The following is a 25,461-nucleotide window of genomic DNA, read 5'->3' as shown; positions in this document are numbered from 1 at the left end:
AAAGAGGAGGACAAGAGAAAAACAAGAGGTCAGTCGAAGAACAAGAAATCACCACCCCCGATCACAAGACAATCAAGAAACCAGCTAGCTAGAACATAAGAGCCTCCTGCTCTTTGTAAACAGCTCTCCCTCGAGAACCAGATATACCCTTGAAGGATCTCCTTCAAGGATAGATATAACACTCATACAGGAGTAGGGTGTTACGCCTCCGCGCGGCCCGAACCTGTCCAAAAACCCGGTGTCCCCGCAAGCCATCGCATTTTATTTCCTTTTCCGCTCATTTCCCGTGCAAGCTTTTCTAGGATCATCCCCCCGGCCGAATCTCTAAAAAGGGGTCTCTCGGGATCCCTGCGACAGGAGTTCACTCTCCGACAACCATTGTCTTGAACTCACAAAAGAGAGATAAGATGACTTACCAAGACCTCATTGACATGCTAAACAGGTAAACTCGATCATTTAATCTTCACGTCGATTGCATCTAAGTTTAATTGGTATTCATATTCATGTACAGAGCGGACACAGAATATTACAAAAAGAGTGTTATGTACTATCCATATAGGAAGCAGTGTGATGTAAAAACCGACTTTCTGGTACGCAGGGAATATTCATGACTTGCATTTCCAATTGAATAAAAAGATACAATTTATTCCACTGATGAATCATTTCCTCTTGAAGTGTATGAGGTAGCCACTGGTAACAATCTCTGTGGAATCTATGTTCTTACTTTCATTCACAGATTCAGCCTTGACAGAGACACTGTCAGGTTCAATGATCTTGAGGTATGAAATTACATATCGATGTCTTCCTTTCAATTTCTATATGTGTTCTCGGACAAATTCTTTTCATTCTTCAAACTCAATACTCGAAACAACGCACATGTGCATTACAACCTGCAAAAATACATGTCATTCAAGAACAGGTTATCGGGATCTTCATGGAACATGTTATCAACCCAATCGGCGAGTTTCATGAACCGATCGTATCGTCGACGCGTGAGAGATCATCAAATGATTATGTACCTTCTAGTAGAGCGTATGCGACAAGGAGGAAGGCAACCAGGGGTTAGACAACTTATATATCATCAAATGGCACCATTTTAATGAAGGGTATTAATTACTATGTATTAATAAAGGATATGAATTAATATGTATTAATGAAGGTGTATTTATTATTGATTTACATTAAATGTGTGTCTCATTATATACATATCAGTTCACTTGGTCCAGGGGATCCTGTTGTGGCCTTCGACCTACTTTCGGAGTTGGTACCATCGGACGATTCTTCAACAGAATGGCTTTCCAACAATGATGTGAAGGAGGATCCAGAAGCAGTGGCCCGTAAGCATGCCAAGGAGGAGGAGGATAAAAGGTGGGCCCATCAGTTATGTGCTGTGGAGGAGCAAGAAGCAGCGTCACATAAGTGTGCCCAGAAGAAGGAGGACGAGAGGATGGCCCGTCAGTGCACTGTGAACGAGCACGAGAGGGTGGTCCATCAGTGCGCTACAGAAGAAATCGGAGGCTCAAACCATAGTGATGTTTAGGTATTGGACTTCAATGTCTTTGACATGTCGACAAACGTGGATCATAGGCGACGCTGCGGTCGAGCAGGCTTGGCTCCACCACATCGATCCCAGAAGAAGGAGGACGAGAGGATGGCCCATCAATGCACTGTGAATGAGCACGAGAGGGTGGTCCATCAGTGCGCTATAGAAGAAACTGGAGGCTCAAACCATAGTGACGTTCAGGTATTAGACTTCAATGTCTTTGACACGTCGACAAACCTGGATCATAGGCGACGCTGCGGTCGAGCAGGCATGGCTCCACCACATCAAGGAGGAAGAGAGGATGGCCCGTTAGTGCACTGTGAATGAGCACGAGAGGGTGGTCCATCAGTGTGCTACAGAAAAAACCGGAGGCTCAAACCATAGTGATGTTCAGGTATTGGACTTCAATGTCTTTGACACGTCGACAAACCTAGATCATAGAAGACGCTGCGGTCGAGCAGGCATGGCTCCACCACATCGATCCCCTAGCGTCTCCGAACATACACACACCATCAGTCGTCCGTGTAGAGACGCGGTCCTCATCGCGGGAGAGGTAGATGAATACTAGATTGGCTTACCTCGACCGACTTTTCGAGGGTGACCAGTGAGAACTATTATGTATATATGTGTTTTGTCGATGCTTATGACTTGTAATATGTGTTCACTCGAATATGAAATGAATTACTATGTATTAATGAATGTGTCTTTATTATTGATTTGTATTAAATATATCTCATTGTATGCATGTATTGAGAGGGAGAGAGACAGGGAGATTGAGGAGATAGAGAGAGGATAAAGAGAGGGAGCACAAGGAGAAAGAAGAGCCAAAACACTACTGACTGAAGCATTCAGCCAGCAGTGATGCTTTGAGAATCACTGCCGGCTAAAATCATCAGCCGGTAGTGATTCCCAAAGCATCACTGCCGACTGAATTCAGTCGGTATTGATTCCTTCATCATCACTGACGGTTGAAGCCTTCAGCCAGCAGTGATAACTCTTTCATTGTCGGTCCCCCAAGCCGATAGTGATAGTCCCTGTCTATCATTGCCTATTACCCACTGCCGGCTTCAAAACCGGCAGTGAAGAGGGTTTTGGAGCCGACAATGATGTGCTGTTCTGTAGTAATGGTGACTTGTGAACGGCTTACAACCATCTTCAACCTTCCGATGGCTCGTGCTCACGCCTCCCATGCCCCCTCAATCGAGTTTGTGTGCTCATCCCCTCCTCCCACCCTCCTTCACCTGCCTCAGGCAACGCTCTTGTCACCGGATCCACCAGCATCGCCCCCCGTCATATTAACCCGACGCTCTTGCCTCCCACACCCAGCACTAACCCATCGGCCGTCCTCCGCCGCTACGACCGATGTCACCCCCGCCTCGCTGCTCCTCTCCCGTGCCTACCTCCTCTGTCGGGTTGGCCTCCCTCCCCAGAAACTCTTCTAAGTCCGGCAATGAAGGAGTCCCTAAATCAACTCCCCCAGGCGTTCTTCGTCGTCTGACATACCTCCTAAATAGACATCTTAAATTTAGAAAATGTGTAGAAAAAAGGTACAGTTATACTTGGCTAACTACCGTTCAATCATTCAGAGAATGGATAATACGGTTCGTTTCGCAGGGCATGCATAAGAGGAAAAAAAAAAGATTTCTTGGAAACAAGTTTTTACTTTGAAAAGACACATGAACGAGAAGAGTCCAGAAGGAGTATGAAACATCCATGTAAATATGTATCCAGAAGATACACGGGCTGTCAAAAGTCAAAACCATTGCCTTAGCAAAGAAAGGATGCTCAGCTGGTTCCTACTGGTACTTAACAACGATCAGCACCATGGCGACGCTGCAAATCATCCATCTAATCAGTTAAACTAAAACACCATTCCTAGCCAGCTCCATTCTCAGCTGATTAGGGCCTCGGCCCAGCCCAATGGGCCGGACGGATGGGGGCCCGTCGAAGCTGGCTACATCTACTTGGGCGGCGGCAGGATCCACGAGTCGCCGTAGACGAAGTGCGTGCCGGTGAAAGGCTTGGCCTGGATGTCGTTCAGGATCAGCGACCACCCGATCCGCTTCTGAGCCAGCGCCCCCGGCCCACTGCACTTGTACTCCCCGTAATAGATCCCGCTCCTGCAAAAAATAAAATAAAATTAGAACAGAAAAACAAGGAAAAGTTTTTTATACAGCAGTGTAGCGGACGTCTCCTCATGCAGCAATATGGATATCAAAACGGTAAATCTTATCTGAATGAAAAATTATCGTATGAGCTCGTTATTTGATATATATAATTAGCGTTGGCTAAATTGTTTTTCCAAAAGCAAAAACCATCGTCAGGCTTTACCGTTCGGGCTTCTGAATGTTCCATCCGTCCCAGCCGACGGGCACGACCTCCTTGCCCATGGTGGTGTAGGAGTAGACCACCCGCGAGGAGTCGCCCCAGGCGCGGCCCAGGTAGATCTGGCCGGCGCCGGTGATCTTGCACCGCAGGAAGGAGAACCCGCTCTCGATGGCGCCCACGATGTTCTTGGTCCGTTGCTGCGCCGTCAGCACCGCCACCTGCTTCGTCACCGACGTGATGGTGCAGTCCTCGTAGAGCGACCTCCCGAAGCCGAAGATGAAGTCGACGCTGCCCTGGATGGCGCAGCCCTTGAAGTAGTGGAGGCCCTTGTGGTCGTACAGCGTGTCCTGCCCGCCGGCGATGGTGCAGTTGTAAAAGGCCGCCTTGGTGCCGAACACCCGCAGCGCCACCGCCTGCCCGCCCTTCTGCCCCGGCGCCGCCAGCGGTGCGTGGTTCTACTACGCACGCCGTCAACGTCGGCGCCCGTTCGTCCAATTAATTGCGCGCGTGCACATGGAATTAATGGAGTGGCAACCTGGGTTGGCTACGTACGTACGTACCTTGAAGACGATGCCGGAGGCGATGAAGTAGTCGGCCTCCACGGCGACGGTGGCGCTGCCGACGGTCCCCACGGGGGCGCCGTCCTTGCCGCGGGTCGCCGCCGTGTCGTCCCACGTGATCACTGGCGGGTTCTTGGGGTCGCCCAGGAACGTGATGAACGGCTTCGTGTACGGGACCCACACCTTCTCCCTGCGTCGCATGCATGCAATGCAATTCGCAGCTCCGTTTAATTCAGTTTCCAGGTCGCCTGAAAAATCGCAGCGCCATTGTTGATGAATCGATTACTTGTAGGTGCCCGGCCTGATGTTGAGGATGACCCGCTTCTTATTCCTCTCTGGCACGGCCTTCACGGCCTCGGTGACGGTCCTGAACTTCCCCTTGCCGTCGGTGCTCACCACGTACCTCACCGCCCCGGCCTCGGCCGCCGACAGGTCGGCGTCCACCGCCTTCCCGCCGGTGCCAATCTTCACCTTCTCGGCGTAGATATGCGCGTTCGCTGTGTAGCTCTGCACGTTCTCGGCGATGAACTCGTCGAAGCTGCCGGCAGCCCCGCCTTTGCCGCCGCCGCCAGAGTTCTGCGGTAGCTTGCTGGTCCCGGCGCCATTGTTGTCAACGACGAAACTGGCTTGGCCGCCAGGACTGGGCCCCTTCCCGACGGTGTTGACGGCGAAGCTAGCTTGCTGCAGATTTGACGACGACGACGACGACCAAGCAGCAACATAGACGAATGGTGCCAGTACTAGTGCAAGAACAACAATGGCAAGATCAACAGGTGAAGAATAACTATTTTGCCCCATGGCTGAATGGCACCGTGCATGCAAGAGATCGATGATGAAGACAGAGACAGAGAGACCGAGAGACCTATATTGACTAATTTCTAGCTAGGCATTTTTTATGAATTTGTTTTGGTTTAATCGTTGGGTGGGTAGAATTGTGAGGCATTGTGTCCATAGGTTTGGAGTGAGAATGGGAGGTTGCATGCAAGAGGGGCATTTTTGTTGGTTGGTCCTCTTTGATCCTTGGAGCATTGCCTCACCTCTAGCTTATTTTTGGCATTGGGAACTAGTTCATGAATCATGACTTCATGTGGACTTATTAGAATACTATGGGCTAGAGAGCTAGAAGCTGCAATTGCAGGGGGTCAAAAACTCAAAATTGTTGATTTTTTACCCTATCGCAGGATCATGTAAGCAATGGAAAGAAACCAGGCCGGCCCACGGTTTGTAGGATGTGGGCCTAAAATTACAGGCCCACTAAGAGTGTGCAACAAAAAATGATGATAGTAATGCTGGAACTTTTTTATTTTTATATTTCTTAAATAAACAATTACAAAAATAACCGACCATTTTGAAAAATCACATATCTAGACTTCTGTAGACAGTTTTAAAAAATAAATTTATCACCCTTCCAACAAGCGACATGTTAAAAAAATACAACATTCTATTACTTTCAAAAATCAAAACACTATTGAAATATTCATGAAAAATTCTGAAAAAAAATGTATAGGGTAGAGGATGCTACAATCTAGCTCTAATTTTTTTTTAACTCAAACAATTATTTATACGATGAAAAACAAAAGAAAACAATTTTTAATACAGAGTTTGACATACTCTATATAATGATATTCGTCTTTTTTTCTCATTGCACATATCATATTTTTGTCTGATTTTTTTAGAGCTAGATCATAATATCCTCTACACTGCCAAGTTTTTTTAGAATTTTTCATTACTATTTTGATAGTGTTTTGAATTTTAAATGCAATGAAACATATTTTTATTTTAAACTTGTTGCCCATTGAAAGTATGATAGGTCCTCGACGCCCTTCCAATGGGTGATAGGATGCTAGATGCACGATTTTTTAAAATAGATGTATATTTTTAAAATTCTAATTTAAGAAATATAAAAATGAAAAATTCGTGATGTTGTTTATGCTGATTTCCCATATTATGGACAAGGATTCTTCCTCTTATACAGTTTTAAATTTACCTTGCCTTCTTGCTGTGTTTAGTTGATCTTTTTAGGAAAATCCCCCCCCCCCCACCCCCACACACACGTTTAGTTGAGTCGTTCCTCTTCTCAGTAGTAGAAAGTGTTTACCTCGGAATAATACAACCAAACCACAAACCATTTAACTTTGAGCAGCAACATATTCTTATTTCACAGAGGATCAACAATATCTCAGTGACAATTCAATTGGTCTCATACAGATCGATATGACTATATTTGCCCCCAAAATATTTTCGTGCTCGCATCGTTTTATATGGTCGGCTGTCTGGCAGCCAAAGTTGCGTTTTATAGACCGTATGTTACTAACAACCGGAGGTAATTTCGTGGCAAGAACTCCGAGGGTCATTGCTCGATTAGCTAGCAGGTGGCAAAACCATTAGTTAGTCTAGTTGCAAGCTAGCTTACGAAAGGCACGTATGCAGTGCCGACCGGTGGGATGATCACTTGGCTACTCGTGTTCTCCTAACCGTACGACGGCGACGGCGACGGCGCCGGCCACGGAGAAAAGCAGTGCGACCAAGAGTAGACAGATTGACCACTCAACTCAAAGCTAGATGGATTATCCCCGGCCGTCAATTAAGCCCTAATCTTGCAATTAGCTGATGATTAGCACTTGTAAGTTTGGAGCTCGGTCATGCATCTACCTGCCTACCTAGCTTATATCATGCATGGACAACCGTAATCAACGGCGGATACGGTTAGAGATGTATATTGAGTATGTATAATATCTTCATGTTACGAGAGGTATACTATATATTACATACTCCCATATACGATATCTTAAAAGTCGGAGGTATCTCACGCAATGAAGGGTATGTATGTATAGCGCGAGAGTATATAAGATCATTCAAATGGTATGTATATTTTTCATTGATATATACATAAATTTTTACATACTCCATTATATATACAAATATATAGATATTATTATAATTAGCTAAAATTCATGGATTTCTTTACAGTTTTTTCATATAGTTCATATTGAAATATCTTAGAATTAATGTGTGAATATACTTGGAGTGATAAAGAAGTATATCATATGCATTTACGTTGTATATAATAGATGAGAGTATGTATTTCCAAAAATACATACTAGTTTTCATATATATATATATATATATGTATATGTAAAGTTGCTATATCATGTATGAGTACGGTTGGAGATGTATATTGACTCTATCCCACTCGCCATCGTTACTTTTGCCGATCGCATGGCTCCAGCAGACACACCAAATGAATCGTTATCACTGTGCAATCGCTATCTACAGCTCTAGCATCGGCAAATATAGCGACCATAAAGTCCATCGCTATCACTGTGAAGTTGCCAAATATTTCAAATATCTATTTATTCTCCCGTCTTTTATAAATTCAAAAAGTGAACTTATGAAGCCGAATAAATAATGGATTTCCAAATAAATAAAATTCTTCCCACTTATTTTAACCATGCCATTAAATAGCCGTTGCAACAGGAACATATGAAAAAACGATGCTGCTATGGCGGTTATGACGGTAGAGTAAAAAACAGTTTAATATAGAGGAGAAAAAATAGTGAATAAGATATAAAGTAGCTGCTAGAGATAAATAGAATAAAAGATACTGTAATAGTAATGATAGATACTCTAATAATATTTTAAAAGATAAATTTTAAGTAACCGTTGAAGATGACCTAAATCGCTCCTCCTAACATTCTGTACAATAAACACGACCGTTGGCGGCACTACCTGATAGTGGCAGCAGCCTGCGGTGGGTCCCAGTCCAGCCGTGATGTGCGGGTTGGCTGACGTGGCCTCTCGGCAGCCGGCACAGTTGCTGCGTTTCGGCCCAACGGCCGATGACTTCCAGTCTTCCAGAGCTATAGCTGTGATAACAGTTCAATTTGAGCACGTGCTGTTCCTTTTTTCCATGCGCTGTTTGTGGCGTTTGACCACCCTGAGTGCACCCACCTCAGCCGTTGGGAAGCTACTACTGCACCTAAACTATACCTAACAGATTTCTTTTATGATTCAGAATCTTTTTTAAATTATTTTTGTTTTTTTAATATTTTAATAGTTATTCTTCACGGTTCTCTCTTTATTAATATCTTCGAAAGAAAACTGTTAAAGATAAGAAAAAATAAAAGAAATAAAAATAAAGAAAAGAATCAGAAAAAAATAAAATAAAAGAAAAATGGTTGTGATGGTCTAACACAAATCCAATTGTATATTTTTTTCTTTTTTAAACAAACCGTAGGTGTTTTCTATTACCTATAAAATGCCATGAAGATATCCCATCCCACTACTTGAAAAAAGTTATATATGATGAGTACTAACCATCATTAGTGATGTGTCCTGTATTTATCATTCTGAACATGTTACTGATAAGTCGTTATTAGTAACGGGTTAAGACTCGTCACCAATTTAGTTATAGGTCACAGGTTACAAATTGACCTATAACTTATGAAGTTCATAAGTAACGAGTCGTAACAGTGACCCATCATTTATGACTAAACATAAATGACGAATTGTAACAGTAATCCATCACTTATGACTAAATATATATATATATTAACTTAAGCCACCTAACACAGGGGCCTATCACATATGCCCATAAATCACATTATTTTTTAAACCGCTTTCAGTCTTTGCGTTATGTGGAATCGAACTTACAACCTCCCGTCGCACGTGTACCCTCTTACCACCTCAGCTATCATGTCAGGTTCGGCAAATTTTTCAAGGGCAAAAACGACTTGAAAGATTGAGTTCTCGCGTCCTGAAGTTTCTAGACCGTTTACGGAACACGCGTTTATATCTATATCTACCATACCTTACATCAAACTTGAGAAGAAATATATAATGATTCTTATTCTTAGTGCTCCTGGCGTAAGAGAAAAATAAAAGAAAAATAAAAATTATAGCATCATGCTATATACATATTTACTATATATATAAAAAATTAAGTAAGTTGGGATAGAAAACTGATTGACTAATACATCTAATGATTGATTAATAATTTTTTTTCATTTGCTCTGTTACATCAAACTGGTCATTAGCACTAATGACTCTAAGGATGACCCATTACTAATGAATTGATCATTAGTGATGGATCATAACTTGACACGTCACTTATGATTGAGTTAGGATGACCCACCACTTATGACTGATGATAAATGACGAGTCACAATTTAATCCGCCACTTATGACTGGTCTAGGATGAACCATCACTTATGACTAGTAATAAGCGACGGGTCATAACTACAACTTGTCACTATTGTCATATGTGATAGATCATATTACGATCCGTCACTAATTTTGTGTATCTTTTATTTGTTTTTTAGGTAGTGTCTGTCTTGAGAGATTTTAATCTAATCATGCGTTGACGCGGTTATAATGTTATGGTATGTGTAGAGGCGTTCACCATACGGTGATATAAGATCTACACATGGTTATTTACTATGTCAGATTTAATTGATGGTTTTCTTTCTTTCTTTTTTTCAATGGTACAATCACTACTACAACATCAGGTTTATATACCGGTTTATTACTACCGGTTGCTAACGAACCAGCAGTGATGAGGTATCACTACCTGTTCAAAAGTTGCGCGGGAAGAATCAGCGAACGCGGCTTATGAACCGATAGTGATGAAAAGCATCACTGTTGGCTAATGGCTTGAGTCGGCAGTGATACTTCACTATCGGGTGAGGGCACCAGACAACAATGATATCTGAACTACCACTGTCGGTTGTAGTAATGACCCAGCTGTGATAGTTCATCAAGTATCACTGCCAGTTCGTGTTATGAACTAGCAGTGATATTGGATGTTAGTTTATTTTAAAAAATCATAACTTTTTTATATAAAGTCGGATGAGGAAAAACTTTTCATTAAAATTGTAGCTCTCGACGAGATCTACAACTTTATAGCTTAAAACTTTTAGATTTGAGATTATTTAAATATCCAAATAATCTTAACAAAGTTTCAGTCATGGTCGATGACCACTCATCTTAAAAAATTTATAACATTTTCATACAAAGTAAGATGAAGACAAACTTTCTATGAATATTATATCTCTCGATAAAAATAAATATCTAAAACTAGTACGTATGGAGCCACGTACCTGACCATAAACTTTTGGTCTGGATCTAGTGTAAAACACTAGTAGGAATAATTAAAAAAGACATACATATAACCATAAAGTTGAAAACTAAAAATTTAAATATTTTTATCGTGAGTTTAGTTACTAGGATTAATGAAAAAAATGCGCAGCACTAACTTTCAGATGTAGCACTATATCTCCAAAAAATTTCATGCAAATCGGAGAATATTAATTTTTGACCAAAAACTTTAGAGATCCTATCTAGGGTCTTTTGAGCCTTCTTTTTGGGTGGGGAGTCAAGAAAGGTACAGGTCTAAAAATAAGTATTTTTTATGCGCCTCCTCGTTATCTTTGAAAGAATAGGTTGAACGTCGAAATCAGACTTCGTATGCAAAAGTTATGACTGTTTTATTGAACATTACATGAATTAGACATAAACTTTTTCATACGGAGTCGGATAGAGAAAAACTTTATATGAATATTATAACTCGATGAAATATACAACTTTATAGTTGATAACTTTTATATTTAAGATCTCTTAGATATCCAAATAGACGTGCAAATATTTGATCAAAAGATGTCAAAAGGATTGATTTTGCTATTATACTCACGAACGAACGATAGCTGAGATGGTTAAAGGGGTCACGCACGCGCACCTGCTGTGAGGTCGTTGTAGTCCTGGTTACTGTATGCGAGTGAAAATCGCGTTACTTATGAATGGTTTGGTGTAGTCGGGTAGTAGTGACTGGTCGGGTGCCTCTGGTCGTGATTTTTTTGTTGCTTTTTTCGATCTCAAAAACGTTGAATCTGGGTCCAACTATCACTATCGGCTAAAGCCTTCAGCCAGCAGTGATAACCGACTATCAATGTCGACTAATGCCTTCAGCCGGTAGTGATAACCCCTTCACTGTTGGTCCATAGGCCAGCAGTGATAGTGGCTATCACTGCCTATTGCCCACTTTCAGCTCCAAAACCGGTAGTGAAGAGAGTTTTTTAGTAGTGGACGTTTTTCTTTAAAACAAGATTTTGTATGACACATAGCAGTAGCGTATATTAGGTTGCATCGCGTATGCATCAAACTTATTTTTCTCCTTTTAACGCAAAAAACGTGCAAAGCTTCCGTGCATTCTGTAAAAAAAAAAAGATATGCCTAACTATACATTCACTCAAGCAAGTGCATATGCAAGCTCCAAATTTAGGGTTTATTGGTGCTCAAGCTTTTCAAGGAACTCATAAAGTGCGCTTTATTCCTTCCAAATCTATTTTTTTAGTGCATAGACGCCATTAGTGGACATGACCAAATTCATAAGAAAGTTTATTAGCTCTTGTTGCAGCACAGGCACAATGTGTAAGATCTCTTTTCCGATACCTTATGTCAGACCTGGAATCAAGTATCTGATACATATAGTATAACAATTATGGTATCACAGTCATACATCGTATAAAAGTATCAATGTTACAACAATACAAAAGATATTAAACCATATAGTATATTACAAGCCTAGCCAACACAAAAGCACAACGGAATAACAATCCAAAGCCACAAACAGCTAGGGTACGAACGTGACTGCTAATCTACTCCTCATCCACGCCTTCGTCTCCCACGAAGTCGATATCCATCTCCTCATCTGAATGATAGCAAGAATGAATACGGAAGTTACTCAGTAAGTCCTATACTATTATTGCAAGGGGTTTGATAGATACATAAAGGATGACTCAAGAATAAGACTTTATATTTTAGTTTTAAGCATAAAACAGTTTATGCATGTATTCAATTATATTCTCTACTATTAAAATAGTATAAACAAGGTAGCAAGGTATCTCTGGGGATTTTTGGTCCTGAGAGGGGCTACACCTCACTCTGCAGTCCATAACATTGTGTCTGATGTACCTCTAGTGCCACATAGCTCCTGACATATTGAGTCAGCAACATCATCATACGGACATCTAGTCTATATACTCACGTATCAAAGATACACATATCACGAGTCTAACCAAGTGAGGTCATTGCTTTGCATGTCCATGACTGTGGATACGACTATTTGAATAGATTTATAATCTATATAGGTTGTACATTGTACCCATACGATATGCTCGGTCTCCAACCGCTGCAAGTGGATGAGCGAATCATACCAAGATGTTTCAACCACCTTCCCTTGCTGGACTATACTATGAGACACCTTAAGTGCTTTAGGTATACGCAAGGGATGACAGAGTACCATCGAGACCTTTGTAAAGAGTCTAGTTCCATAAACTTAGGTGCTTGTTGCACCTTGGCCTCCTAGTAAAATGTCCAGCTTAGTCAGGAGATAGCAAGGTCAAGTTCTATCTATAACAGGACGCATGGTTGCACTGGTGTGCCTTGTATGGTGGCATAATAATTTGGTACTTATATGGCCCAAGAAAACCACACAGGTAACTCAAGCCTCTAAGAGCATCCTCACCAGAGGACAACCCTTTTTGCCCCCACCAAAACAATTTTCATCTATTTTACACACCACCCGTCATATCCCACACGATTATCATGGATTCCTCAATCATCAAAGGTTCATGGTAAATGAGGTTAATTGATATTCAATGAAGTGACATCTCCGAAGAGATGTGTGAGGAACTGTCCAAACAGTATTCTAATTAATTATTAACTCGAACATTTTCTTAATCATGACTTCAACGATTAATCAAAATACCGCTCTGGTAGTCCCAGCACGTGTTTTGTACCCAAGATTAGAACACATGCCTTTCCAACATGGAACATCATAACAAAACTTAAGAAAAAACGAGTAATTAATATTATATTACAAGTTCTTAAGTATGCACCAAGTTAACATAGTTTACAGCAAAAGAGAGCTAGGAGTAGACTAAAACCTGCTCAACTCCTAACCAATAAAAGAAACTACATAACGGAAATAAAAGCTAAAGATAACAAAAGATGGGTGAAGCCTATACCCTTATGCTTCACCCCGAGTGCACGACCTCCAAGAGTAGGATGCACTACCCATTCCCGCCACTCGCATCGGTGGGCGTTAAGTAGACAAAAAATAACTCCTCCTCACCTGCAAAACCTGCAGAGCAGTTGAGTACAAAGGTACTCACAAGACTTAATCCATAATAGACACTTATAAATAGCCCGACTCCAAGGATTATGCATTAGAATGTTAGCAAGAATACGGCCATATGGTTAAGTAAATTCATATGTGAAACCAAATTTGACAAAAAAAATATGTGTGGGCATCTATACTTGACCAAAGTAACAAACTAGCCCATAAATATTAACTGAACAAAATATAAAAGGAACCATAATAGTAACATTCGTAACGAACCATCTCAACCATATCAAACCACATTTGTAACTCTACGACTGCTACAAATGGACAAAAGTATGCTCATAATCGAGAACGTGGTCTTTCAAAATATTTTTACACCCTACAGAGGTACCCCTTTACCAACACGACTTGAGGATCATATGACTTGTATGACCACACAGGTCCATACAAGGGGGTACTCATATCAACCTTTTCCAATAAGCCCCGACCGTTTGATCATGCACTGATAGGTGCGGGGTTATCCAGAACTACTCCTGAAGCAAACTTGATACCTCAACTAGCCTCATACCGGACACCCTCGACCTGTACGCTAAAAAGCCATAGCTACCAAGGTAATCAGCTTATCATTCCCATATAAGACATGTAGTAAGTACAAAAAGTGCTAAAGCCAACTGCAACATCGATCGGTGCTTAAACGATACAAGCGGTCTACAGTATTCGGGCCCCTCTCCCAACCTACCCAGGGGAACTCCACACCCGGGCAGGACAAACACCCCTAACACCGCCCACATCTCACCTCATCCACCCCACTCATCTAACCAACATCATCAACCCATTATTATGATTATTGTGCAAATAATTAAAGTTTATGCTCGCAAACGATGAAAAATTTTGCGCTTGACTTCTACGGAGGACCTAAGCATTTGCTAAGAATCACGAATAACATTTCAAGTTAGACAACATCATATTAAACCTAGGCTATAAGAATATACATTAACAATTATTCAAGATAGGAGAATTAGTGCATCAACATAGGTTCTACCCATCATAACCCGACATCGATTCAAACTCATGCATAACATACATAAAGCATATTTATCACATCATATCATACGAGATCTAAAGTATTGGGAGAAATATGCTTAGATGCTTACCTTGCTGCTTTGGGGTTTGTCTTATGCTATCCGTGCAACACTCGCAAAACTTGGGTAGATTGACATTGCCTTCAACCACGGTCGTGACATACTCCGGTTCTTCATGCACTAAAGAAGAACAGGTGCAATGATGAGTATGAATAAAATGCATAATGTATGCTACAATATGCATAACAACAAGCTAAATGTGTAAGACATAAGGAGGAATAACGAAACCTGTGATCTAAACAATGGAAAAGTAACATGAGGCCGAAGACTCTGGGTTGAACTCGGAGTATACAAGTTTCGGAACCTCCGGGTGAGAGCTCTCGGTGAGCCGTTTTTGAAACAACTTGGAACCTCCGGGTGAGTCTGGATACTTCGGATTGGGCCGGACACTCCGGGCGACGCTCTGAGTGGGGCTCTCGCCTATTTACCCGGACCCTCCAGGTTGAGTCCGAATACTCTAGATTGGGCCGGACACTCATGGTTAATCCGGACTATCTAGGTTCTGGTCGAGTTGATTTCTAAAGTGTTTTCCTAGGCCAATTCAACTCGCATGCTAAATCTATTCAACCAAAACATGGATATACACTATACAAAAGGGTTTTAGACTCGAATTACATCCTAAATCGCTATAGTTCCTGAGAAAAATTCAATGGGGTTTCTTTAGGTCTACCAGGAGTATCCGGGTCAATCTGGATTATTCGAGTTGTCCAGATAGGCTACTTCAAGGGGCAAATCTCGGTCGATTTTATTTGCGCTTCTCCAAACGAAAGGAAAACATGTTTGAGAGAGTTTATAGAGTCTAGAACTCACTCACCAACCTAGCAACATGATTCCTAACATAAAACTCACACAAATTCACATTTTAGCTTCAAAACTCAAGAACTCAAGAACTTCACAACCGAAGCTTGAAACTAGGGATTCATCCAACCAAAACGTGCATCTATGCCATGGAATCCTAGGTGACTCACCCAATATGCTTTGTCGATCTTGGGGACTGTCGGTTGAAGGGGGAAAAGCTCGGAAAGAGGAAGAACGCCGATGCTCCTTCTGCTTCAACCAAGAACAACAAAAGACATCAAAACCTGCTCGAATCCTTTGGGAAAACAAAAATAAAATGGATGGATGGATAGCTCATGAGCTCGTGATCACGTGAGTACCACATGCATATCTCGATTCCTTCTCTTAAGGTAGGATTTTGGGGGAGAAGGGAAGATGGAGCTTGAGAGGGAGGGAGAGCTCTTGCTCCTTGGCTTGGCTGGTTGAGGAGAGAGGGAGCATGGGAGTGGAGTGAGGGGTAGAGAGGGGGAGCAGGTGGGTGTTGCCCAAGTGAAGGGAGAGGTGGTGGGGCCAACCAAGTGGGCCTATGTGTTAGAGAAAAATGTACATTTTAACTGTGAATTTGATTATTTTCTCTCCTGAAATTCTTTCTCTCGTCTGATTGACTTTAAACGAATTACACTAGTGTTCTAAAATAAATTGCCTCAAAACTAATCATGACTCTAATGACACATAATTAGACTTAATCATGCAATTATGAATTTGGGATGTGACAAGATGTATACCATAGCGACATGTCCGAAGAGATGTATTCCATCCTAAGCATGCTAGATATCAAAGGGTCGCTCGACGTTAATATAGATAACAGAAGGTAATCCTAGGGTGACATGGAATTCTAGATAATGACATTTAAGGCATGATAATTGTTTGATAGAATTTAACTACTGCAAATAATTGAAATAGCACAGTACATAACACATGCGATGATAAGTTAAGTTTTAAGTTGATTAATTGTATTATTGAAAACATGAGATCAAAATGATCAAGGAGATAAGACTTTTCTTCTTCTAAGTCTTCTTCTAGACCTTGGTCGAAGTCGGGGTTCTTCGGTTCCTCCACGAATTCCTCCGGCTCTGCAAACATGATTACGATTAACGACGATCTATATTAGGGAAGAAACAAATAATACCAAACAGAGAACCAAATTAGTCTTAATGGATATCACACTAATATAGAAAGGTAGATCTCGAATTTATATGAATTTAGATGAAAGAATCGTTAAAATTGAAGTCAAAACAGAGAAGTTATGACTCTTACAAGATTTAATCTAAAATTAAATCGAGAAATTCTAAAAGCTACTATCCCTAGGTGAGGCCCACAGGTGGGACCCACTGAACAATACAGGGGGCTCAGTGAACAGTTCCTGGTGGGGCCTAATGAACAGTGCTAGGGTTGGGTTGGATCTGGGCTTGGATATAGGCCTGGACTGGGTTGCACAGTGGATGTCCCATCGGGGGTCGGGCTGCTTGGCTTCACGAGTTAAGGTAGCTGGGCTAGTCCACGGGCACATGGTCTCTGGCTGTTGGGCTAGCCAGTAGGCCGGCCGCTCATGTGTCGAGCCATGGCCTGCTCGTCTAGGCCACGCCAGCGAGGCCAGAGCCCAGCCACGCGTGCGCATGTGGGCTCGCTGGCGGAGCAAAATAGCGACAAAGGGAGGCTACGATGAGTAATCATGCTAGTCTGGCACCGGAGAACTTGCTGGCGTTGGGTTCTTGCCAGGGGTGCACGACGAGAAACACACGTCGGGCATCTACTCACCACAAGGAAGCCGTTTGGGGCTTATCATCGATAGGTAACAGCCGAAGCTATGTCAGACGGGTCGGAGCGGGTCAAGGCGGCAACAGTGGAACTAGGCAGTGCCTTCCTGTGATTGACATGCTTCGCGCACCTACAAGCTACCATAGGTGCTCCTACAACTACACAACATGGTGACCGGCTCAACAGAGGGCAAGGAAGAGCGTTGGCGGTGGGGAAGAATCCCATGACCAAAGACATGATACCTAAGGGGAGTAGGAGGGCTAGGGAAGCTCATTGAGCTCAGAGACGGCGAAGGGGAGGACGGCGATCGGTGGTGAGAGCTTCCCATGACAACGGCTTCTGCTTGGCCTCGGGCTCGCGTGCTCCCTTCTGGCTTCTGGACAAGGAAGGGCAACACAGGGAAGACGATGCTCTTGCTCCTCAGCTACTCGTGGGGTAGAGCGGCGACAGCGGCGGCGGAGCAGACAGGGGAGAAAGGGGAAATGGGGTATGGGCTTCCCTTTTTATAAGGTGATGGGGAGCAGGAGGTGACAACGATGGTGAGAGGTCACGACTTGGCTTCTTGGTGGTGGCGTCTACGGAAATCGCATGATGGCGGTGGTGCTGCGCCGGCCATCCACGTGTGCGGTCACCAAAGTTGCGCGTTGCCAGGCTTTTTTGGGTGCACGAACGCTAAGAGGGGGGGGAGAGAGAGAGAGAGATAGAGAGAGGGCACCTAAGTCATCGGCAACATTGAATGCGTCGACCTCGGTGGCGACTAGCAACATCGCCATATGTGCGCTAGAGGAGGGAGAAGAGCGCGGGCGGCGTGGTCCACGTGGTAGTGGGGGAAAGGGGAGTGGGTGAGTGTGCTGCTACGGGCTGACACGAGTGCGCGAGTGTTGGGCCGGGAGAGCAAACGCGTCACTATGCTTGGATGGCGTCGTGGCGGTAGCCCACGGGCGCGAGGAAGGGTGAGGGGGCTGGGCCGCGTGGTTGGGCTGCTGGTCGGGCTGTGCAAAGATAAAAGATAGAGAGGAACGACTCGAGCAGGAAAAAGAGAAAATAAAAGATTAGGGGATTAAATTCAATTAGAAGTATTTGAATTTGGTATTTAATTCAAATAAGATTATTTGAATTAGGATTTGGATTTGAAACCCTGATTTTGGGAGAGGATTTGAATTCAAAAGATTTGAATTAATTTGGATTTTAGCTAAATTGAATCTAAGAAATAGATTTGAATTTGAGAGATATTCAAATTCAAATCTCCACTCAAAGAACCATAAAAAAATAAACCAAAATGCATATGATTCAAATTATTGAAGAGATTAATTTAGAAATTAATTTGGTGCTCTTTGGAATACTTAGCCAAAATAATATATTTCCTTGATTTTATGTTGGTTTAATTAATTAGAATTTTTTTAAAAAAGGGGTGGATTTTACTAAACTCTAAATTTCAAAACTCAAGATGTTACACAATGCCTTCTTCAAACTTGGAAAAAGAAAAAAAAAGTCTTGAGACTAAAGCTACGCCTGGGGATTTAGGCATGTGGCAGCGTTGGAGAATTTTTAGTGGAGGTTGATCGAACAAATGATTTTTGGGAGAATCTCTAGGTAGATTGGAGCTAGGTGCAAGTCATGCATTTTTTTTATAATAAAAGCTTTATTAACTCCCATCGTTACATCAAGATAATATGACTGCATAAGAGCTCACTCATGGCCTTTGCATGGTTAGGATGCACATAGCCCAAAGAATAAAGACAACAAAAGATCCAAGTACACATAAAACACACTTTGAACCAATGAAAATGAATCAAGTAACATTATGGTGGGAGGTTAGTGATCCCAAGCCTAAAGCCCTATCCATGGCTAGTAAAGGGTGTCATGACCACTTGCTCTAACTGTGTGCACGCTGTTGCTACCATCTCTCGAGCCTCCGACTACTGAAGCACTTACCAAATACTATCCAATGTGTACATGCATAGATAACTTGCAGTGGAGATAAAATTTTTCTCTTATAAAAAACAATATTATTTCTGCATAGCCATAACGATCAACAAAGAGTAGCTGCTCCAACCTATATATGAGCTTTCAGGTTTTTACTAAGGCCACATAGCCAATTTCCCATCATATGGGACACACTATGAGACAAATAAAGGTTTGAAGCCATCTAGATGATAAATCATACGAAATAGGCAAAACAACAATCAAAGATGAGGTGGTTAATTGTCTTATTTTTATGACAAAAATAACACTTCCGGCTACCTTTGCCACTTTCTCTCTGTCAAGTTAAGGAGCAAGTCATGCATGCATGCAGTGTTCTGACTTGTGTGAGTCTTTATGTGATGCAAAGGCAAAAGTCCTTTGTCGCTTATCCTTCCTTTCCTAGCTTCCTTCCTTTTCCTATTTTCAGATTGCAAGCAAGGCAAATATGAGTGGAGTTAGTTCTCCTAGCTAGTAGTATATATGATACTACTTCTTTAATTCTTAATTTCTTATTGAGAAATTTGATCGAGTAACCTAGTATCTGTCAATAATGCAACTGGTGCACAGATTCTCCTGCGTGTTCTCGAAGAAAAAAAAGAGAAATATTGAATATTGAGCAACTTAAAGGCTGGGACTAGTTAACTCTCTCTCTCTAACAGTATATGAACTTCTAAAGATTGCTAGTAATTAGACGACATCAATTGAGATATCAGTAGGAAATTAAGCATCTGACGAAAAGACATTTGGACTCAAATAAGTGCCCAAAAGTTTTAGTACCAATAATCTGTATAATTGTACATTATACAATAGTGTTTCGATACAAATAATGCTCTCTCCTTTCAACCTCTAGAAGAATGAAACTTTAAGAGGCAAAAACTAAGAGCCCACCAAAAAATAAAAAAAATTAGAAGGGAGCAGTAGAAACTTTCTTATCCTCACTTTTGAAGTAAAAATAAACTAACTACAGACTCAACTTTTCTTCCTTAAATTATCTATGATTAATCACAGCACCATAATAAACGCATATATATAATGGCCCTTGAAATCATGTAGTTATTCATTGCATCTTCCAAATGTCCTCCAATGTCCAAAAATTCTCAGTAACGCCCTCAGAGAAGCTTTGCACCCATCCACTGAGCTCCGGGTCCTGAAACTGGCTACCGTTGGCCGGTGCCGACCACTGATCAGACCACAGCCCTTGGCTCGCCTCCTGCACCCAATCTCCGCCGTTCACCAGCATCTCTGCTGCGTGCACGCTTGCATAGAGGCCCCCGTCGTCGTACGACTCCGACGTCGCGAACGAGTCCGACGAGGACGTCACCATGCCGGCGGACAGGGCATGGACGTCGTCGGCATGCTGCTGCTGCTGCTGCTGGGCCTGGAGGAGGCGGTGGCGGTGGTCGTCGACGTCGACGAGGTGCGGCATCCAGAGGAACCGCATGGCGTCCTGGAACCGCTTGCTGTTGGCGTCGCAGTTGAGCTGCTTGGCGTGCTTCTGCACCCGGGTCCTCCAGTAGTTCTTGATCTCGTTGTCGGTCCTTCCGGGCAGGTGCTGCGCGATCTTTGACCATCTGAGAGGATTATATTCGAATGAGGGCGGAAATGCAATTAGAGGAAACTCAAGGGAGGGAATCGAAGCACGAGGATGTTTAGTAGAGTTTTAGTTTTAAATTTTTTAAAGTTGATTACTTTTAGCTTATAAATTTTTAGAGCTGAAACTATAGATAGACTGAGAATCCTTAACTGACGTATTTTGTTCTTATTTTATAAGAAAGCAGATGTTTAAACTATTTTATTTTATCATATAAATTTCTAATCCTATTCTAAAGTTCTTTCAAACAGAATCTAATATATAAGAAAGGAGGAAAAAAGTAAATTAGCTGGTAGAGTGTGGAGAGAGGAAGTAGAGGCGTGCAGCTTTGAAACTCGTGCAGCTTTAATTTCACTTTGAGAAGACTTGTACGATCTGTACTGCGCCTTGTGTGTCGTGTCATGCTATAAGCTTGCAGTGCTTCGCGTACAATGTCCACATCTACGGGTAGCAGTACCGTGCACGTGCGTACAATTAAAGTAGTGGCCGTGGCCGCACCACTCGCGACGACGATCGTTGCCGGCGGGCGGCGTGGTCGGCGACGGGAACACTGCTGACGTAATGCTGACAAGGAGTTGATATATACATAGTTGGTTGTTTGATTGGTTACCGGTTGCCCCAGCGGGAGTGGAGGTCGAGGATGAGCAGCTGCTCGTCGGCGGTGAAGTTGCCGCGCTTCACGTCGGGCCGGAGGTAGTTCAGCCACCGGAGCCGGCAGCTCTTGCCCGTCCGCTTCAGCCCTGCATGCAGGCGCCACGCGAGCGAACGTGTGTAACATCAGTGACCGATTATATATGATTCATGCATGCGTGCATGCACATGCCAGATAGAGAGAGAGAGAGAGAGAGAGAGAGAGAGGTGGCCGGCGTGAGTGCGTACCGGCGGCGCGGGCGAGGGAGTTCCAGCGGCCCTCGCCGTGGTTGGCGATGTAGTTGACGAGTGTGAGGTCCTCGTCGACGGTCCACGGGCCGCGCCGGAGCTCCAGCTGCTGCTTCTGCACTCCTTCGTGGTGACCGTGGTGGTCGTCGAGCACTACAGGGACGAGGGAGCATGCCATGGCTTCGGCGGTGCTGCTCCTCCTCCTGCTCCTCTGTGACGAATTAGTTCTAAGGAGAGATAAAGAGAGAGAGGGGGGAGATAGGGAGAGAGTAGCGATCGATCTAGCTAGCTTAATTGAGAAGTTGTAGGGAGAGAGAAAGAGAAGTTGGATTAGTGAGAGAGGGATGGCAAGTCCTTTTATAGCCTGGAACTTAGAAGCTAGGAGAGAAAGCCAGATAGTGATCGAGAGAGAGAGAGAGAGAGAGAGTATCGGCAGCCATTTTTTTCGATCAAAGTTTCAGTTTCTAGCTAGCTGACAGTAGTTTTGGTTTTTAATGGGAAGAATTTGACTTCCTGTTAATTAAATGTCCGTCAAACAAATGTTTTACAAGTTGATTAGACAGTTAGCGGACACACTCCAATTAGCAATCACGTTGATATATACATCTTGCCATATACTTTTTCCAATTAACTGAAAAAAAAAAGATGGGCTCCATGGCTTGTTTGCAGCCATTTGTGTTCTGCGTCTGCCCAAACAATTTTGGAAATATATTCATGCCCAACACCTTTGCACAACCACAAAAAGTTGGTCCGTTATGTATCAACGCGCGCGTGCCCATACATGTGAGAAACCAAGCCATACCTCTCTCTGTCAAGCCACCTCTCCCTCTCTCTCATCCCTTGCCACATGATGTGCTATCTGATCATAGCTTATGAAACGCCATGTATCGAAAATGTACATAGAGCTCCAATCGGGCATCACCTATTTGATGTACGCTAAGTGCCCAATTCTAACTCCTAAGCTTGAGCACATCAGCGCCACATGAGGATTATATCGCTCATAATTTCTTATCAGCTTAAACTTTTAGAATCCATCTACTAACTACATGTGATTTAATATGGTATCGGAGACATATGTCTTACATTTAATAAATAAAAAGTTAATGTTTTGAATTCCAGTTCTGGCTAGCGTAACTTAAATAAGAATTGCACCACACCCATGCATATTCCACGTTCAAGGCATCACGTGTACTAAGCTGCACGTGAGGTGAGGTGGAGTATTGAAATATGAGTATATTATATTGTCTACTTTTTCTTATCAACTTAGACGTTAGAAAATTAACTATTTTTGCTATATGATTGTGCTAACTCATCATAACTTATGAAATTCCACGTATTGAAAACATACGTTAGCTAGCACACCAACGGGCATCACCGTGTTTGAAGTACGCTAATTACCCTATTCTAACTTCTAAGCTTGTTTGACTCGTAAGAAAAACTTGTGATCTTGTGTGACCACATCGACACCACGTGAACAATGCTATCCATCTCGCCTTGATCGGTTACAAGGCCATGTCAAGGCGATGATGCATAGATGCTTTGATCAGCTTGAAAGAAGCTAGGGTTGTTGCCTGGAACAGGAAGATACACCACCACGACGCAAGGAAAGCTAGCTTTTAGATATGCTAAATATGGATGTGGTTGACAGATTAGGGTTGTAGGATTGGGATGGCAATCCTAGTGGTTAGATGCAGAGGAAGTAACGTAACGGTCACATCGAGCACAGCTGGGTTGCAACTACAGAAAAAACTGATTGGTTGCACATCAAGAACAACCCTAGAGGGCGTAGCTTTCTTCCTGTAAAACTTTGATACATATGGTTTAAAATATATAGTTGCATATGCTATACGATTCCAGTGATCGACTACAATCGAAAGTATAGTTGTATAGATCTTTCTTTTTCCCCCTCATTTGATGAGAAATTTTATAGGGTTTTCTTCTTTCTGAAAAAAATTCTGCAAAAACATAGAGACAAATTATTATATATATATATATATATATATACACACACACTACTACATAATAGCCTTTCACTGTCAGTTCCAAGCTGGCTTTCACTGTCGGTTTTGGAACCTGCAATACGCAACGGCAGTGATAGTCGGATTGCTATCGCTGCCAGCTATTATCCACCAGTAGTATTGGCATTTTCAGGAAATAAATAAATAAATGAGCTGGCTCAAAATCGAGCTGGCCGCCTACGTGAGCTCAGCCTTGCTCCACCCTACACAAAAAACACGGTGGCACGAAGGTCGCCGCCACAGAACACAGCCTCTCGGTGGTGCGGGCCTTACCGCCTCCTCCTCTTCTCCCCGAGTCCGCCGCTAGCCGCTGCCACTGCCCTGGCACGAAGACCGCCGCTCGGAGGCTGAGGCTTGTCCCTACTAGGCTCCAGCTCTGCTGCACACCGCTGGATAAAGAGAAGAGCCGCCACCGCCAGCCTCACCTCACCCCCTCACAGCATCAACATCGAAAAGCCGCCACTGCCACCTCACATCACCCCTCGCCGCATCAACACCGAGGAGCCACCACCGCCACTGCCACCTCACCTCACCCCTCATCGCCACTACACCGAGGAGCCACCAGCCACCACCTCCGCTAGCGAGATCCAGCCATGGACCCTTGCGAGATCCACGGCGGGATGGCGAGATCCATGGCCGAATCCTCCAGATCCCGTCGTGGATCTCGCAAGGGGCAGAGTTGCTGGTGGGGGAGGAGGTGGCTGATGGGGGGTAGAGAGAGGCCAATGGGGGAGGAGGAGGCTGGTGCTAGGACTTAGAGAATCAGAGGGCATGCGGCTGGCTGAAAAGATGAGAGAGAGAGAGAGAGAGAGAGAGAGAGAGATCTAAGGTGGACCTGAGGCCAGGAGCCAAAACCAGAATGCATGCAAATTTTAGGTCTGGTCTAACATTCACTGTCGGTTCAAATTAACAACAGATAGTGATACTTTCACCACCGGTTTTTGAGCTGGCAGCGATAAGTTATTATCACTGCCGGTTGTTTTCTAGAACTGACAGTAATACCTATTTTTTTTTATGAATCGATGGTGATAAGATTATCACTGCCGATTTTTGGCGATCCGGCAGTGATGAGACGGCAAATATGATAATTTTTGTAGTAGTGATAAGATAGCATGTGCAATTTCTATGTCACATCATAAAGAGTATATATAATGCTCTAACTTTTGATCAAACTACACAACTGGCCTTATATGTTGGTCCATCACTGTCAGTTCTTAATAGACCAACAATGATAGAGCATCACTACCGATTCATAAGCCACGTGGGAAGAATCGGTCATCATGACTTATGAACCGACAGTGATAAATGTCATCACTGTCGGCTCGTATTAAAAACTGACAGTGAAAGTATCACTATCGGTTTATAATTCGAGCTGGCAATGATAATTGAAACAGACCCAAAAGTTTATTTCAATTAGCTTTTGGCTCACGTACGTCCGCTCGGCTGATATTTTGTAGCCGATCATCTCTCATCTACTCATCCTTATCCGCTCCACCTCCTCTCTCATCCACTCGTCTCTCTCGATCTGCTCTCAAGTTTTGCTCTGTGATCTCTCATCCACTCATGCGCCACCTGCTCCTCCTCTCCACCTCCTCCACGCGCGTCGTGCAGCAAGTCGGCAGGGAGGGTGGCGTGTTGTGCAGCAAGTCGGCAGGTACAAGGCGGTGGGGAGGGCAGAGTTACATATGTGATTATTTTTCTAAGTGATTTTTGTGAATG

At 43.1% G+C, this 25,461-nt stretch overlaps 2 protein-coding genes across 2 annotated transcripts; both read right to left on the bottom strand.

Moving 5' to 3' along the window:
- Nucleotides 1-3,503: 3,503 nt before the first annotated feature.
- On the bottom strand, nucleotides 3,504-5,268 carry LOC133905447 (putative pectinesterase 63). The gene is made up of 4 exons (XM_062347227.1): nucleotides 4,718-5,268; nucleotides 4,432-4,621; nucleotides 3,875-4,326; nucleotides 3,504-3,663 (listed from the first exon to the last, which is right to left on the bottom strand). The coding sequence occupies exons 1-4, from the start codon at nucleotides 5,227-5,229 to the stop codon at nucleotides 3,504-3,506; spliced, it is 1,314 nt and encodes a 437-aa protein (XP_062203211.1). The 5' UTR covers nucleotides 5,230-5,268.
- A 14,751-nt stretch (nucleotides 5,269-20,019) lies between these two features.
- On the bottom strand, nucleotides 20,020-22,040 carry LOC133904957 (transcription factor JAMYB-like). The gene is made up of 3 exons (XM_062346619.1): nucleotides 21,725-22,040; nucleotides 21,456-21,585; nucleotides 20,020-20,825 (listed from the first exon to the last, which is right to left on the bottom strand). The coding sequence occupies exons 1-3, from the start codon at nucleotides 21,900-21,902 to the stop codon at nucleotides 20,312-20,314; spliced, it is 822 nt and encodes a 273-aa protein (XP_062202603.1). The 5' UTR covers nucleotides 21,903-22,040; the 3' UTR covers nucleotides 20,020-20,311.
- Nucleotides 22,041-25,461: the final 3,421 nt, after the last annotated feature.

Source organism: Phragmites australis, chromosome 22 (genome assembly GCF_958298935.1).
Source record: "Phragmites australis chromosome 22, lpPhrAust1.1, whole genome shotgun sequence".
In the NCBI taxonomy this organism is placed as follows: Eukaryota; Viridiplantae; Streptophyta; class Magnoliopsida; order Poales; family Poaceae; genus Phragmites; species Phragmites australis.
Note: the sequence above shows the minus strand (reverse complement) of the source record. Positions and strands in the feature narration are given on the sequence as shown.

Excerpts from the sequence above, each read along its gene's own strand:
- LOC133905447 (XM_062347227.1), bottom strand. The coding sequence starts at position 5,229 with ATGGGGCAAAATAGTTATTCTTCACCTGTTGATCTTGCCATTGTTGTT. Across the intron at positions 4,327-4,431 it reads CCTCCGGCATCGTCTTCAAG|AACCACGCACCGCTGGCGGC; the intron begins GTACGTACGTAC and ends CGTGCGTAGTAG. Across the intron at positions 3,664-3,874 it reads AACATTCAGAAGCCCGAACG|GAGCGGGATCTATTACGGGG; the intron begins GTAAAGCCTGAC and ends TATTTTTTGCAG.
- LOC133904957 (XM_062346619.1), bottom strand. The coding sequence starts at position 21,902 with ATGGCATGCTCCCTCGTCCCTGTAGTGCTCGACGACCACCACGGTCAC. Across the intron at positions 21,586-21,724 it reads CTCCCTCGCCCGCGCCGCCG|GGCTGAAGCGGACGGGCAAG; the intron begins GTACGCACTCAC and ends GCCTGCATGCAG. Across the intron at positions 20,826-21,455 it reads CACTCCCGCTGGGGCAACCG|ATGGTCAAAGATCGCGCAGC; the intron begins GTAACCAATCAA and ends TAATCCTCTCAG.